Source organism: Capra hircus, chromosome 1 (genome assembly GCF_001704415.2).
Source record: "Capra hircus breed San Clemente chromosome 1, ASM170441v1, whole genome shotgun sequence".
Taxonomy (NCBI): Eukaryota; Metazoa; Chordata; class Mammalia; order Artiodactyla; family Bovidae; genus Capra; species Capra hircus.
In genome coordinates this window covers 118,488,261-118,503,866 of record NC_030808.1, presented here as the reverse complement: position 1 = coordinate 118,503,866, position 15,606 = coordinate 118,488,261, and the positions used below count along the sequence as shown (strand labels likewise).

At 40.1% G+C, this 15,606-nt stretch overlaps 1 protein-coding gene across 2 annotated transcripts in view; it reads right to left on the bottom strand.

Annotated features, from left to right (window-relative positions):
- Nucleotides 1–15,606, bottom strand: part of LOC102172204 (ceruloplasmin) — a 43,775-nt gene that overhangs the window by 16,403 nt on the left and 11,766 nt on the right. Inside the window, exons 7-14 of one of the 2 annotated variants that reach the window (XM_005675460.2) lie at nucleotides 15,032–15,162; nucleotides 14,437–14,577; nucleotides 13,950–14,161; nucleotides 11,467–11,617; nucleotides 10,347–10,559; nucleotides 7,164–7,371; nucleotides 2,602–2,741; nucleotides 598–726 (exon numbers count right to left, since the gene is read on the bottom strand). In XM_005675460.2, coding sequence (XP_005675517.1) covers nucleotides 598–726; nucleotides 2,602–2,741; nucleotides 7,164–7,371; nucleotides 10,347–10,559; nucleotides 11,467–11,617; nucleotides 13,950–14,161; nucleotides 14,437–14,577; nucleotides 15,032–15,162 — 1,325 coding nt within the window. The remainder of the gene's footprint in view (nucleotides 1–597; nucleotides 727–2,601; nucleotides 2,742–7,163; nucleotides 7,372–10,346; nucleotides 10,560–11,466; nucleotides 11,618–13,949; nucleotides 14,162–14,436; nucleotides 14,578–15,031; nucleotides 15,163–15,606) is intronic. The other variant, XM_013965432.1, reaches the window with a different exon arrangement.

Below are 15,606 nucleotides of genomic sequence, written 5' to 3'. Positions count from 1 at the left end.
GTCCATGCGGTCGCAAAGAGTCGGACACGACTGAGCAATGTCACTTCACTCAGCTATTACAAAGCATGAAATTTTGCCATTTGCAACTACACAGATGGACCTGGAGGGTATTATGTTTAATGGAATGTCAACTAGAGGAAGACAGATACTATACTATCACTTATATGTACAATCTAAAAATAAAGCACTAGTGAATATAACAAAAAAGAAACAGTCATAGAGGACAAACTAGTGGTTACCACTGGGGAGAAAAAAGTGAAGAAAGGCAAGATAGAAGCAGGGGATTAAGAGGTGCAAGCCACTATGTATAAAATAAATAAGCTGTAAGGATATATTGCACAGCATAGGGAATAAAGCCAGTATTTTATAATAAATGAAGTATAATTAATAAAAATTTTGAATCACTATGTTGTACACATGAAACTAGTATAGTATTGTAAATCAGTTACTATACCTCAATAAAGAAAAAGGCATGGCATATAGTAGGTATTTCACAAAAGAAAGAAACAAACAAAAAAAGAGGGGAGAAAGAGCAGACGTTATCCTCACAGTCCTGCATAAAAGCTTTGGAACTTTTATTTCTCCCGAAGCAGGTACCTGGCTGTGTTGTAACAACAGTGGGGTTGTCTGTTTTCACTCCATGAGCATGAATAGAATATGGTCTTGAGGCTTTATTTTTAAAGACAACATAGATTTTCTCACCAGGAGTGAGAAATATTATAGGACCTAGGAAATACAAAAAGAAAAATGGATGGATAGTTGTTATTTATTTTAAATTATGAGTCACCTGCCCTGTTAAGTACATGCACAGTGACTTATTATATTCCTTAACATGCAGCCAAATGAAACACAAACACATTTAACAAATGGACCATTGCTGGTTTATGACACATGGCTTTTGCCTGGAAAGTTTAAATCATCTAGAATTTTTATAAGCTCCAGTTCTAGAAAACTTACTTCGATGAGCATTAGTTAATGCCTATGAAAACACACAATTTAGAAATGGAACATTTTCTTTCTTGACCAATCACACCATTTAAACCTTTTATTCTTTCCCCCTCTTTACCCTAGTGGAAGATTGGGAGAAACTGCAAGGTGTTTTCATTGACCCAGGGCTATTATCTCTCACAAATTGACCCTTCGTTTTACTCTCTTTTTTATCCCATGCTAAGAGCTGGAGGTATATAATTTATTATAAAACTTCTTTCTGTTTGAAGGCAGATAGAATTTGTGGCTCTAAAAATTCTGAAACAGAGATGGTTTTGAGATGAACTAAGGCTTCCCTGATGGCTCAGTGGTAAAGAATCCACCTGCCAATGAAGGAGATGCAGGTTTGATCCCTGGGTTGGGATGATCCCCTGGAGGGGGAAATGGCAACCCACTCCAGTATTCTTGCCTGGGAAATCCCATGGACAGAGGAGCCTGGGGGCCACAGACCATGGGCTTGCAAAGAGTCTGACACCAGTTAGTGACTAAACAACAATAAAGCAGACAGAACTCTCCTTAAACGCATGCTATAACTATTAGTATCAGAACCCTGAAAAGACCTGGTAGATACTAGATACTAATGAAGTAAAGCACCTCTTTGCCTCCCACGGCAATTCTACCATCTCAAACACTACGCTTGCTTTTCCTTTTCTAAAATGTGTGTGTGTGTGTGTGTGTGTGTGTGTGTGTGTGTGTAAATAAAGGAATCTAGAGGGTCATATTGTGTTATTTATCTTAGTGCATTTGGCCAGAATCCTAGAGAAAACAAATATAATACTGTTACTTTTTTTGAAGGGTCCATTCAAAAGCACTGGAAACTGAATACCACACACCTCCCTCCAGGGGTTGCAAAGCCCAAGAGGCTGAAGCGGAGCCAAGAAAAGTACAAATTCCTCCTTGTCAGCATGCACATCCATCTTCTCAGGGTGCCATGCCAGAATATGGCCTCCAATAGACACACAGATATCACGACAGAAATAAGATCTGGGCATATGGATATGCCTTGTGACCTCTGGAAATATTATGCAATGTATGGACATGCCATTTGACATAACAAATGAATACATTGTGTGACCTATGGAAATGCTGTGTGATTTATAGAAATGCTACATGTGGGTGCCTGGGAAGCACTTATTATAAGTTTTTTAGCTGATCTGTCAAAGGTGGGGGTATGGGCTATATTTTTCTCACTCCTAGACAGAAGGTGAAATTAAATCTTAAGCAATTAACTGTTTAAACACTTAAATTTAAACAACGAAGGCCCCCTCCTAACTATATGAGGATTTCTGGGATTTGTTTTAATTTCAAAGAAATTATCTTTAAATATTATTTCTAAAGTCCCTCCAAGAATCTTGGGATTCTGTGTGCAAGAAGCCAGATTATCTGAAACTAACCATATTCATTGTCTGTGATATCTTTGTTGTCCATTTAAAAATATTTGAATCACTCTTCTTTTCCCAATAAAAGTGTCTACCAGCAAACAAATTAAAGTTAGAATTATAGGCACTTTTCTCCACTGAGGTAGAAGTTGACAATATCCTTATAGAAGCAACAATTTCCAGTGGTTGAGGACAAGATGACAAACCCCAAACCAATCTTCTAGTGTATCAATACCTAGTATATCCAGATGTATTTCATCTTCACTTCGTACTGTTTGATTTGTGAATGTGATGTCATCATATTGACGGTATACGACCTTCTTGTATTTGGACCCAAGATATGTCTCAAATCTATCCAAGTATATGTTTGTTTTGCTTTGAGAAATAAAAACAAAAAATCACAAATTTAATTAATTTGACCATTAAATTAGACAAATTATCATACAGAAGGACTTATTGGAATAATGCAATTTATTAATATCTAGAGTTTATTCTGTGAACGGTGAAATTCCAGATGTTCAAGCTGGTTTTAGAAAAGGCAGAGGAACCAGAGATCAAATTGCCAACATCTGCTGGATCATTGAAAAAGCACGAGAGTTCCAGAAAAACATCTATTTCTGCTTTATTGACTATGCCAAAGCCTTTGACTGTGTGGATCACAATAAACTGTGGAGAATTCTGAAAGAGATAGGAATACCAGACCCCCTGACCTGCCTCTTGAGAAACCTATATGCAGGTCAAGAAGCAACAGTTAGAACTGGACGTGGAACAACAGACTGGTTCCAAATAGGAAAAGGAGTACGTCAAGGCTGTATATTGTCACCCTGCTTATTTAACTTATAGGCAATTATAGGGGACTCGAATGCAAAAGTAGGAAGTCAAGAAACACCTGGAGTAACAGGCAGATTTGGCCTTGGAATGCGGAATGAAGCAGGGCAAAGACTAATAGAGTTTTGCCAAGAAAATGCACTGTCATAGAAAACACCCTCTTCCAACAACACAAGAGAAGACTCTACAAATGGACATCACCAGATGGTCAACACCGAAATCAGATTGATTCTATTCTTTGCAGCCAAAGATGGAGAAGCTCTATACAGTCAACAAAAAGAAGACCGGGAGACTGTGGCTCAGATCATGAACTCCTTATTGCCAAATTCAGACTTAAATTGAAGAAAGTAGGGAAAACGGCTAAACCATTCAGGTATGACCTAAATCAAATCCCTTATGATTATACAGTGGAAGTGAGAAATAGATTTAAGGGCCTAGATCTGATAGATAGAGTGCCTGATGAACTATGGAATGAGGTTCGTGACATTGTACAGGAGACAGGGACCAAGACCATCCCCATGGAAAAGAAATGCAAAAAAGCAAAATGGCTGTCTGGGGAGGACTTACAAATAGCTGTGAAAAGAAGAGAAGCAAAAAGCAAAGGAGAAAAGGAAAGATTTAAGCATCTGAATGCAGAGTTCCAAAGAATAGCAAGAAGAGATAAGAAAGCCTTCTTCAGCGATCAATGCAAAGAAATAGAGGAAAACAACAGAATGGGAAAGACTAGAGATCTCTTCAAGAAAATTAGAGATACCAAGGGAACATTTCATGCAAAGATGGGCTCAATAAAGGACAGAAATGGTCTGGACCTAACAGAAGCAGAAGATATTAAGAAGAGGTGGCAAGAATACACAGAAGAACTCTACAGAAAAGATCTTCACGACCCAGATAATCACGATGATGTAATCACTAATCTAGAGCCAGACATCTTGGAATGTGAAGTCAAGTGGGCCTTAGAAAGCATCACTACGAACAAAGCTAGCGGAAGTGATGGAATTCCAGTTGAGCTGTTTCAAATCCTGAAAGATGATGCTGTGAAAGTGCTGCACTCAATATGCCAGCAAATTTGGAAAACTCAGCAGTGGCCACAGGACTGGAAAAGGTCAGTTTTCATTCCAATCCCAAAGAAAGGCAATGCCAAAGAATGCTCACACTACCGCACAATTGCACTCATTTCACATGCTAGTAAAGTAATGCTCAAAATTCTCCAAGCCAGGCTTCAGCAATACGTGAACCATGAACTCCCTGATGTTCAAGCTGATTTTAGAAAAGGCAGAGGAACCAGAGATCAAATGGCCAACATCTGCTGGATCATGGAAAAAGCAAGAGAGTTCCAGAAAAATATCCATTTTTGCTTTATTGACTATGCCAAAGCCTTTGACTGTGTGGATCACAATAAACTGTGGAAAATTCTGAAAGAAATGGGAATACCAGACCACCTAACCTGCCTCTTGAGAAATCTGTATGCAGGTCAGGAATCAACAGTTAGAACTGGACATGGAACAACAGACTGGTTCCAAATAGGAAAAGGAGTACGTCAAGGCTGTATATTGTCACCCTGCTTATTTAACTTCTATGCAGAGTACATCATGAGAAATGCTGGACTGGAAGAAACACAAGCTGGAATCAAGATTGCCGGGAGAAATATCAATAACCTCAGATATGCAGATGACACCACCCTTATGGCAGAAAGTGAAGAAGAGCTAAAAAGCCTCCTGATGAAAGTGAAAGAGGAGAGCGAAAAAGTTGGCTTAAAGCTCAACATTCAGAAAACGAAGATCACGGCATCTGGTCCCATCACTTCATGGGAAATAGATGGGGAAACAGTGGAAAAAGTGTCAGACTTTATTTTTTTGGTCTCCAAAATCACTGCAGATGGTGACTGCAGCCATGAAATTAAAAGACGCTTACTCCTTGGAAGAAAAGTTATGACCAACCTAGATAGCATATTAAAAAGCAGAGACATTACTTTGCTGACTAAGGTCCGCCTAGTCAAATCTATGGTTTTTCCTGTGGTCATGTATGGATGTGAGAGTTGGACTGTGAAGAAGGCTGATTGCCAAAGAATTGATGCTTTTGAACTGTGGTGTTGGAGAAGACTCTTGAGAGTCCCTTGGACTGCAAGGAGATCCAACCAGTCCATTCTGAAGGAGATCAGCCCTGGGATTTCTTTGGAAGGAATGATGCTAAAGCTGAAACTCCAGTACTTTGGCCACCTCATGAGAAGAGTTAACTCACTGGAAAAGACTCTGATGCTGGGAGGGATTGGGGGCAGGAGGAGAAGGGGATGACTGAGGATGAGATGGCTGGATGGCATCACTGACTCAATGGACATGAGTCTGAGTGAACTCCGGGAGTTGGTGATAGACAGGGAGGCCTGGCATGCTGCAATTCATGGGGTCACCAAGAGTCGGACACGACTGAGTGACTGAACTGAACTGAACTGAAGTACATCATGAAAAACGCTGGGCTGAAAGAAGCACAAGCTGGAATCAAATTGCCAGAAGAAATATCAATAACCTCAGATATGCAGATGACATCACCTTTATGGCAGAAAGTGAAGAGGCACTAAAAAGCCTCTTGATGAAAGTGAAAGAGGAGAGTGAAAAAGTTGGCTTAAGGCTCAACATTCAGAAAACGAAGATCACGGCATCTGGTCCCATCACTTCATGGGAAATAGATGGGGAAATAGTGTCAGACTTTATTTTTTTGGTCTCCAAAATCACTGCAGATGGTGATTGCAGCCATGAAATTAAAAGACGCTTACTCCTTGGAAGGAAAGTTATGACCAACCTGCTGCTGCTAAGTCACTTCAGTCGTGTCTGACTCTGTGCGACCCCATGGACAAGCAGAGGCATTACTTTGCCAACAAAGATCCGTCTAGTCAAGGCTATGGTTTTTCCAGTGGTCATGTATGGATGTGAGAGCTGGACTGTGAAGAAGGCTGAGTGCCGAAGAATTGATGCTTTTGAACTGTGGTGTTGGAGAAGACTCTTGAGAATCCCTTGGACTGCAAGGAGATCCAACCAGTCCATCCTACAGGAGATCAGTCCTGGGTGTTCTTTGGAAGGACTGATGTTGAAGCTGAAACTCCAGTACTTGGGCCACCTCATGCGAAGAGTTGACTCATTGGAAAAGACCCTGATGCTGGGAGGGATTGGGGGCAGGAGGAGAAGGTGATGACAGAGGATGAGATGGTTGGATGGCATCACCGACTCAGTGGACATGAGTCTGGGTGAACTCTAGGAGTTGGTGATGGACAGGGAGGCCTGACGTGCTGCGATTCATGGGGTCACAAAGAGCCGGACACGACTGAGCAACTGAACTGACTGACTGACTGAGAGTCTATTTTACCTTAGAAATTCATTTCATTAAAATATATATATATATTAATTTCGGTAAGATTGTTGGATATTCTTCCTGTACCTTAAAACATGTTTTTAGGATAAAATTCAGTTTTGATCAAATGAATAAATAGTAAGAGCGAAAAATTAGAGAAGGATATCAAATTTTATACAGAAAGAAAAATTAGTGTCTTCAATTTGAGGTTCAAAGAAGAATAGCAATAGCCAGAAACAAATGAAGACAAAAAAATTCTGACTGATTGCAAATGTTAAATGTGGCTGAAATTATACTTATTATACCTTCAAGTGGTGAGATTGGATAGTAAAACACATAAGGAAGAGAGAAGACAAGAAATGAAAAGAGAGACAAGCAGAAACAGCAAAGAAGAATTAAGTTATGTTAATATTGGGAAAGATTAGACGTATTTATAACTGAAGACATCACACACACATTTTGAAGTTATTTGTAATTAAATGTGGCCTAAACTACACATGCCACACACATACCGCACACAAATAAATACACACCACACACACACACACACACACACACACGACTGAAAGGAAAGGGTGGAGGACTACAGAATAAACCCTGCCCAATTAGAGATGGAAGTCACTGCCATACTTCTGTCCTTGGAGACGATGCAGTTCTCTCTCCCACTCCCTGCTAGGAGAATAATCCCACACAATTTCCTCAGCTGCGATATAAATAACCTTCGCCTCCTGGTACTGTGTTTGATCCGGGTTTGGCTCTGAACACTCCCTCACTTGGTATTTATGTTTCATGCCTCCAATATAGTGCTCTGAGGTTATACAAACCACATCAAAAATGCCTAGGGGGGAATAAGAAAAGAATACTTAAGGCATTGCATTCAGATTTCTTTTCTCTAAATCATCTATAAGATATAAATCCCTCATAGAAATACTATAAGGTAGTTCATTCATTCTTCCACTAATTTGACAATTATTTATTTAGTATCTTCTTTATGCCAGGCATATTTCTTGGCACTTGGGAAACATTAATGAATAAAATAGGTAAACATTCTTGCCCTTGGGGTTTATATTGCAGGGTGTTGTAGAGACAGACAACCAACATAGTAAGTAAAGCTGATGTGGGTTGGAAGGTGATAAGTGCTATGGATTAAGGAAAATGTAGGACAGTGTAAGGAGTATTGAGAATTCTGGATGAATGTGTGGAGAGAGAGGGCAATGAACAATATTTTATAGGATGATCAGGGTAGGCCTTGATGGGTGAGTAACATTTGGGCAGATTCATAAGAGATAGATGGTGGATCCAGAGGAAGGGCAATCCAGCAAGAGGAAATAGATAGCAAAATTCCCTGCCTGAGGGTCTGCTTGGTGTGTTTGAAGGCCATCTAAGAAGCCTGGGGGTCTGGAATAGAATGAGCAAGGCTGAGGGTACTAGGAAACAGGATTGGTGAGGAATGGAGGACAAAGTCACACAGGCCCTTGTGGGCCATTGAAAAATCTGTAGCTTTAACTCTGAGTCTATGAGTGACATAACATTCTGGCAGTTGTGCTAAGAATAGACCAGAGAGGGCAAGGGAGGAAGGAAGGAGACTTGTTAGAAGGCTATTACAATAACCCACAAGGGATGATGATGGTTGGAGCAGAGGGGTAGTGTGGAGGTAGTGAAAGGAAGTTGAAGGAAATCAGAATAATATGTTGCTAATAAGAACCCCAAACAGTGACCACAATGAAAACAAATCACCGCAACAACAACAAACTCCAGCATGGATCAGGCCAGAAAATTCCACCTAAATTCCAGCTGTCTTTTATTTTGGTAATTTTATGCCCTTCATGTTCTGACTTTGTTTCTATTAATATTGATATCACCTTCATCGACACTAGCATTCTCTTTCTACTCTGTACTTACTTCTGTGGTTATTGTTACTTATCGTGACACTGCCATGTGTTTACTGTGGTGGATACTGTTTAGGAAAGAGGAAGAAAAGCAGACTACTTTTTTTTTTTTTTTTTTTTAAGACCAGGGAAACATCTACAGGGGAAAGGAGAGGAAGAAGTGGGAAGGGAATGGGTGATAACTTGCCACTAGGTGAGTGAGTATAGCAGAGAAGAGAAAGTGGTGAAGAAAGACTTTTCTTTTTTTCTTGTGATTACTTCTTTTTGGATAATCTTTTTAAAATATTATTTTTTAAAGTGTAGTTGATTTGCAATGTTTCTTCCATACAATAAAGTGATTCAGTTATATGTATATATATATTTCAGAATCTTTTCCATTATAGGTTATTATAAGATATTGCATATAGTTCCCTGTGCTGTAAGTAGGTCCTTGTTATTAATCTATTTATACATAGTACTGTGTATTTATCCCCCTTTCCTCTTTGATAAACATAAGTTTGTTTTCTATGTCTATGAGTCTACTTCTATTTTGTAAAGAAGTGTACTTATAACATTTTTTTAGATTCCAAGTATAAGTGATATCACATGATATTTGTCTTTCTCTGTCTGACTTACTTCGCTTAGTACAATAAAGTCCATCATTGTTGCTGCAAATGGCAATATTTCTTTTTTTTTAAAATGGCTGAGTAATCTTCTGATTACTCATAATCACCAGCACTATTTGTTTGGAATGTAGAATAAAAAAATATGTAAATATGTAGTCAGATGAATTTGTGATATCACAAAGAGTTAAAATACAAATCCATGGTATTTTTAGAGTAATTTGTTTATTGTAGTGCTTCCTGCATAGCTCAGTTGGTAAAGAATCCACCTGCAATGCAGGAGACCCCTGTTTGATTCCTGGGTTGGGAAGATCCACTGGAGAAGGGATAGTTTACCCACCCCAGTATTCTTGGGCTTGCCTTGTGGCTCAGCTGGTAAAAAATCAGCCTGCAATGCAGGAGACCTGGGTTTGATCCCTGGGTTGGGAAGATCCCCTGGAGAAGGGAAAGGCTACCCACTCCAGTATTCTGGCCTGGAGAATTCCATGGACTGTATAGTATAGTCCATAAGGTCGCAAAGAGTCAGACACGACTGAGCGACTTTCACTTTCACTTGTTTATTGTATAGCCAGTATTCAACTGGTGTTAGCACTTTTTGACCAAAGAGAGTTTTGTTTGCTTATTTTATTTTCTGTTAAGGTATATCTGCAGGATGAAAGAAAATATTAAAATTTTAAATCTAACAGATACCAGGCCCTTTACTACACTGCATCTATCTCATATGATTGTGTTTATTGCTTTTTATGGATTGTAAATTATTACAATCCCTGTTTTATAAATGAGGGTATTAGATTCAGAGGAGAGGGGAGGCTCCTCTGATTCCCTTAACAATTTTCTGATACAAGGTGCCTTTAAAAAACTGCCAGAAATAGTCAACCTCATTGAAGTAAGAAATATTTCCCAAGGGAGCAAAACTAGCAAGGAGAGGGATAAGAGAGGAAGGCGAAAAAGAGAAGGGTAAGGTTGATGAAGGAGGAAGACCTGGGAAACAAATGGACAGAAGAGTAAGAAATGCAGCAGATAATAGAATGAAAGCAAATTAAAATGCTTCAGAGCAGCCTCATTGCTTTTGAAAAGTATGGATTGATTTAGAGCCTGATACCTGGGAAGAGAAAGATGGAAAGGGCTGAAAGGATTTTTGTGTATAGGAAAATGATACACTTACACTCCTATAAATTAAATGGAGCAGGGCAAAAGTATTTTAAAACATTATTTGGATAACTTCCTTTTTTCCCGTACAAACAATATTCAGTGCATATGAAGACATTGCTTTTTCATAGTTTGGGCATATTTCAGGCTGATGGAGAAGATCCACAACTTACCTATGGAATCAGGTGTCATAAGAAGTGTTTGGGAGATATGGGGGGTCACAGATATGGTGTCATCCCTTGATCCTAAGGAAGTGAAGGTATTTCCTGAGAAATATATCCCATGAAAGTCTTGACTTGATCCCACACTAAGAACATGCCATGAAACATTGTCTCCTAAGCACATATCTAGTCCAGGCAGATTTCCATACATGTATCCATTTATCGCTGCAAGACATTTGAGACAAAGAAAAGATTGTTTAATTTATTGGTACTTGACATCTCTTGGACTCAACCAAGGACTATCCATTAAGCAGTTCATTCATGTAAGATATCAAGATTACCCAAGCCAACCCCTTCTTTTTAGATTTGATGAAACTAAGGTCAGAGAGTCTTGTTCAGTGTCATGAAGCTAATGAATGAAACTGTTGAGACCAGAGTCCAAGTCTCCAGATTCTAGACCAAGTCTCCACATTCTAGATCATTCTTTTTTCCCACCACACTTTAAAGTCTTCAGAAACCAACCAACCAACTCAGCAAACACCCTACCTATCCACTCCATTACTTTGGCAATAGAGAAATATGTGACTTTTCTGTATCATATTTAGCAATAGCTAAAATAATGTATGGCACCAAAAAGGCATTGGTAAACATTTGATAGAACGTAACATAATCACCCTGCTACTGCTGCTGCTGCTAAGTCACTTCAGTCACGTCCGAGTCTGTGCGACCCCATAGATGGCAACCCACCAGGCTCCCCCGTCCCTGGGATTCTCCAGGCAAGAACATTGGAGTGGGCTGCCATTTCCTTCTCCAATGCATGAAAGTGAAAAGTGAAACTGAAGTCACTCAGTCGTGTCTGACTCTTCACGACCCCATGGACTGCAGCCAACCAGGCTCCTCCGTCCATAGGATTTTCCAGGGAAGAGTACTGGAGTTGGGCGCCATCGCCTTCTCCGTAATCACCCTAGTAAGCTCTATTTTTATTGGGAAATTATGTTTAAAGAAAACATGAAACATAGTAGCCAACAATTGAGAGGAAAATATGTTTCTCTTAAAAAAATCTGTAATTCTTTAGGCCTAGTGAAATTAAACTGCTTAATACATTTATCTTTTAAGTTAAGTGTTCTCTTACAATACATCTTGTTAGACTCTTGGAAGTTTGGATCCTCTGTATCCACATTTTCAGGCTCTGTGGTAAATATCCTGATATTTTTATCTAAGAGATAACTTCGATTTTCATCAAATATTGCGACAAGTAGGTAAAATTCTTTGTCTATTCCTTTCTGTGGATGAAAATAGAAAAAATAAACAGACACAAAATATGCATAGTACATATTCAAAGTAGTACATAGTACATATTCAAATGGTTGGCCCTCGTATAGGATTTCCCATGCAATGGGATTTATATGTTCTTGGAAAAACTGATCAGTTAACTTCCCCACTTATGGACTTTTTATACAAATGTATGAATCCCAGTGAATAGATTTATCACAGAACTAAGAAGTTGGGAGAAATCTCTACCACTGTTTTCATGTAAAGCTCTTACTCTAGGGACCCCCTCTATCTTAACTTCATAAAACTAAACACTATAATCACAGATGTTTATAGTGGCTTCTCTTGGAAGCTTTGTAAAAAGTAAGTTACATAAAATGTTTTCGATTCTAGAAAGTCTGTATTTTAGGATTTATGAAGAAATATACGTATATATTTATATTTTTGGATAAAGTAGAAAAATTATATGTACTGTAAAAATTATAAGGCTATATGATTTTCATTATATAGATGACTATAAATACATAGCCATATTTTAAAATAAAATATACAATTTTACATGTTTACACTGGGGATTTATAAGGCTTTTTTGTTGTTGTTCTTTAGTTGCTCAATTGTGTTTGACTGTTTTGTGACCTCACAGACTGTTGCCCACCAGGTTGCTCTGTCCATAGGATTTCCCAGGCAGAAATGCTGGAATGGGTTGCTATTTCCTTCTTCAGGGGGATCTTCCCAACCCAGGGATCAAACCTGTGTCTCCTGTATTGCAAGAGGATTCTTTATCAACTGAGCCAGCTGGGAAGCCCTTATAAGGCTTTCCAACACATGAATTACAAAAGAACTTGGCTATTACTTCACTTGTGAGTGAAAACAAGGGAAATTCACTCATTAAGCATTTATTGAGCACCTACTACATGCCACAGAAGGAGTGGGTTTGTTACCAAAAATTTAATAAAAACCAATCTGTGGTTTCAAGGCACTTAGAGTCTATTGGGAGAGACAGGCCAGTAAAAATAACTGCCTGAGGAAGTGCTTTAACAGGGCTTCCCAGGTGGCTCAGTGATAAAGAATCTGCCTGCCAATACAGGAGACAGTTTCAATCCCATGGTCAGGAAAACCCCTGGAGAAGGAAATGGCAATCCATGCCAGTATTCTTGCCTGAAAAACCCCACGGGACAGAAGAACCTGGCGGGCTACGGTCCATGGGGTCAGACAGGTCCAAAGAGTCAGACAGGACTGAAGTGACTTGAGCACAAGTGCTCTGACAGAAATCTACAGACGGAACCGCAATAACCTGCAGGAACTTGAACTAACTTTAGTTTGGGAATATTGTTTGAAGAAAATGAAGGGACCCTCAGTCTGAGTTTTTATTAAAAATTCTCCCCTTTTAGCAGGTAAAACAGTGAGGAAAGTCCGTTCCAGACAGAGAGAAGAAGGGCAAAATCAAAAAGATGTGAACTAGCCATCCTTACTCAGGACTAACAGGCTAACTTTGCAGTAAGACCAGAATGGAGTGTGCAGGGGGGGGCTGGTGGGGGCGGGGGGAGCATGGATCTGGAAGGATCCATGGGGTCTGATATGTTGCCTTCTGAGCCAACAGACTGTAGGGTGATTTTTAGGGTCGAGAGTGCTATAGTCTGATTAGAAAGGGAGGAATGTGGAGCTATACTGAAACAGAATGGAAGCAGGGATAGGAGTTAGGAGGTTACAGGAATTCAGAAAGAGATGATGCTGCCTCAAATAAGGCAATGGGATCAGAGAGCTGGTGACCAGGGCTGGAGGGGAGAAACAAGGAGTTGTTGATCGAAGTCCTGGGCTTGGTGGTGTCCTTCTCTAAGAGGCGGGATAGAGGAAAAAGAGATGACTCAGAGAAGGGTGGGACAGGCAGTGGCTGTCTAGAGGGAGACGAAGAGTTGAAACAGTCAAGTGGGGACTTCTCTGGTGGTCCAGTGGTTGGTACTTTGCCTTCCAATTCAGGGGATGTGGTTTTGATCCTTGGTAGGGGAACTGAGATCCCACATGCCTCGTGGCTGAAACACCGAAACATAAAAAACCAGAAGCAATACTGCAAGAAATTCAATAAAGACTTTTAAAATGGTCCACATTAAAAAAAAAAAAATCTTAAAAAAGTAGCAGAACAGTCCAGCAGAATTAAAAGTGTCTGGAACATGCCCAGAGTTCACTGGGCATGAGAAGACACAGGTCTGAAGCTGAGGAAAGAGTAAAACTGGGAGACATAGGTACACAGAAGTTGAAAGTGCCCACTGCACACTGCCTTTCCCCTAAAGATGTTTCAGGCAACCTCTCACCAAGCATACCAGGACATAGGTCCCATCACTTAACCTGTTTGCCATCCTCTCCAAGACTTCCATTTCTGCACACGAGAAGAGGCCCTATAAGGCCGCTGTTGATGTCTGTTTTAAAATCTACTGAGGAGAAGTATGACCAGGTCAGGCATTTGGGGTCTGTGGAAGTGGGTCCCACATCTGTTGGAACTTCCCATGTATAAACGAATGTTGCACCAGGATTTACATGCGAGGAGGGTGACGGGGTACCTAGTAAGAAAGAAATATTTGTGAAATAAGACCTAGGACCCAAAGTACCCTAGCCTGTGAGATCTCTGAGATCAAGAACTGTGTCCTGCTCACACTGGGGTACCTTGGGTGACAGCTGAACAGGGCCAAAGGACCCCCTCTGCCACCGTGAGTACACAGATTTGTGATGATGTGAAAAGTAGGCTGCCCAAGGATTTTAGGAGGAGTCTGATTTTCTTGCTCACACTGTATTGCTGTCGGCCTTGCTTGTGCCTGGGTTGAGCTGTGGTACTTGCCTCCTCCTGGTGTTCTGTAGAAGGAGCCCTCGTTGTTCTTGTTGTAAAGCAATCCATGGGGATGAATGCTGAGTGGCAGGGAAGCATTGTTATAGAAAGTGACCTGGATGATCTGCCCCACTTCTGCCTTAATGACAGGGCCTGGAAACCAACAGAGTTAGGAGTTGTTCTTGGTGTTCATAAGTGTCATTCAGGCTGTGTTACCTGGGTGAGGTTCTTCTAGGAACAAATTAAAGGGATGATGCCATGGACCAGAGTGTGTCCAGTGAAAAGAAGTCTAGGTGATTCAGTATCTTAGAAACTCTCATGGATTTGCAGGGACAAAAAAAATGTAGTTTCAAATTGGATAAATCCCACCAGACTCCTCTGTCCATGGGACTCTCCAGGCAGGAATATGGGAGTAGGTTGCCATTTCCTTCTCCAGGGGATCTTACCAACCCAGGGATTGATACTGGTCTTCCACATTGCAGGCAGGCTCTTTACCATTTGAACCACCAGAGAATCCCCAAAACTGTGAGTTAGTGAGTACTCTTTTGATGGCACAGAATATGTGTAAATTGTGTTTATAACTCCACAAGCTATGAAATAATTTTACCAAGGAGTCCAAGGTGTGTTGCTTTTGCCTTCTGGGTTTGGAAGGACGCATCCGTGTATTCAAAGTAAACTAGTTTTTTGTAAGTTCCTCCGATTCTGGTTGGGCCTTGTTCAAAATAGAAGTGGGATTCACTGTTCAGAGAAAGTAGAAACAGAGAACTTTTAAATTTACAATGACTATGTGAAAAGAAAGCAAGAACCTACATCCTTCTGTTTCAAGGTACTTGTAATCTAGTACTTGTACTCTATTTGTGGAAAACTCAGCAGTGGCCACAGGACAGGCAAAGGTGTTTTTGTTCCAATCGCAAAAAAGGACAATGCCAAAGCATGTTCAAATTACCATTATATTTGCACTCATTCCACATGCTAGCAAGGTTATGCTCAAAATCCTTCAAGCTAGGTTTCAGTAGTACCTGAATTGAGAACTTCCAGATGTACAAGCTGGGGTTTAAAGAGGCAGAGGAGCCAGAGATCAAATTGCCAACATTAGTTGGATAATAGAGAAAGCAAGAGAATTCCAGAAAAACATCTGCTTCATTGACTACTCTAATACCTTTGACTGTGTGGGTCACAACA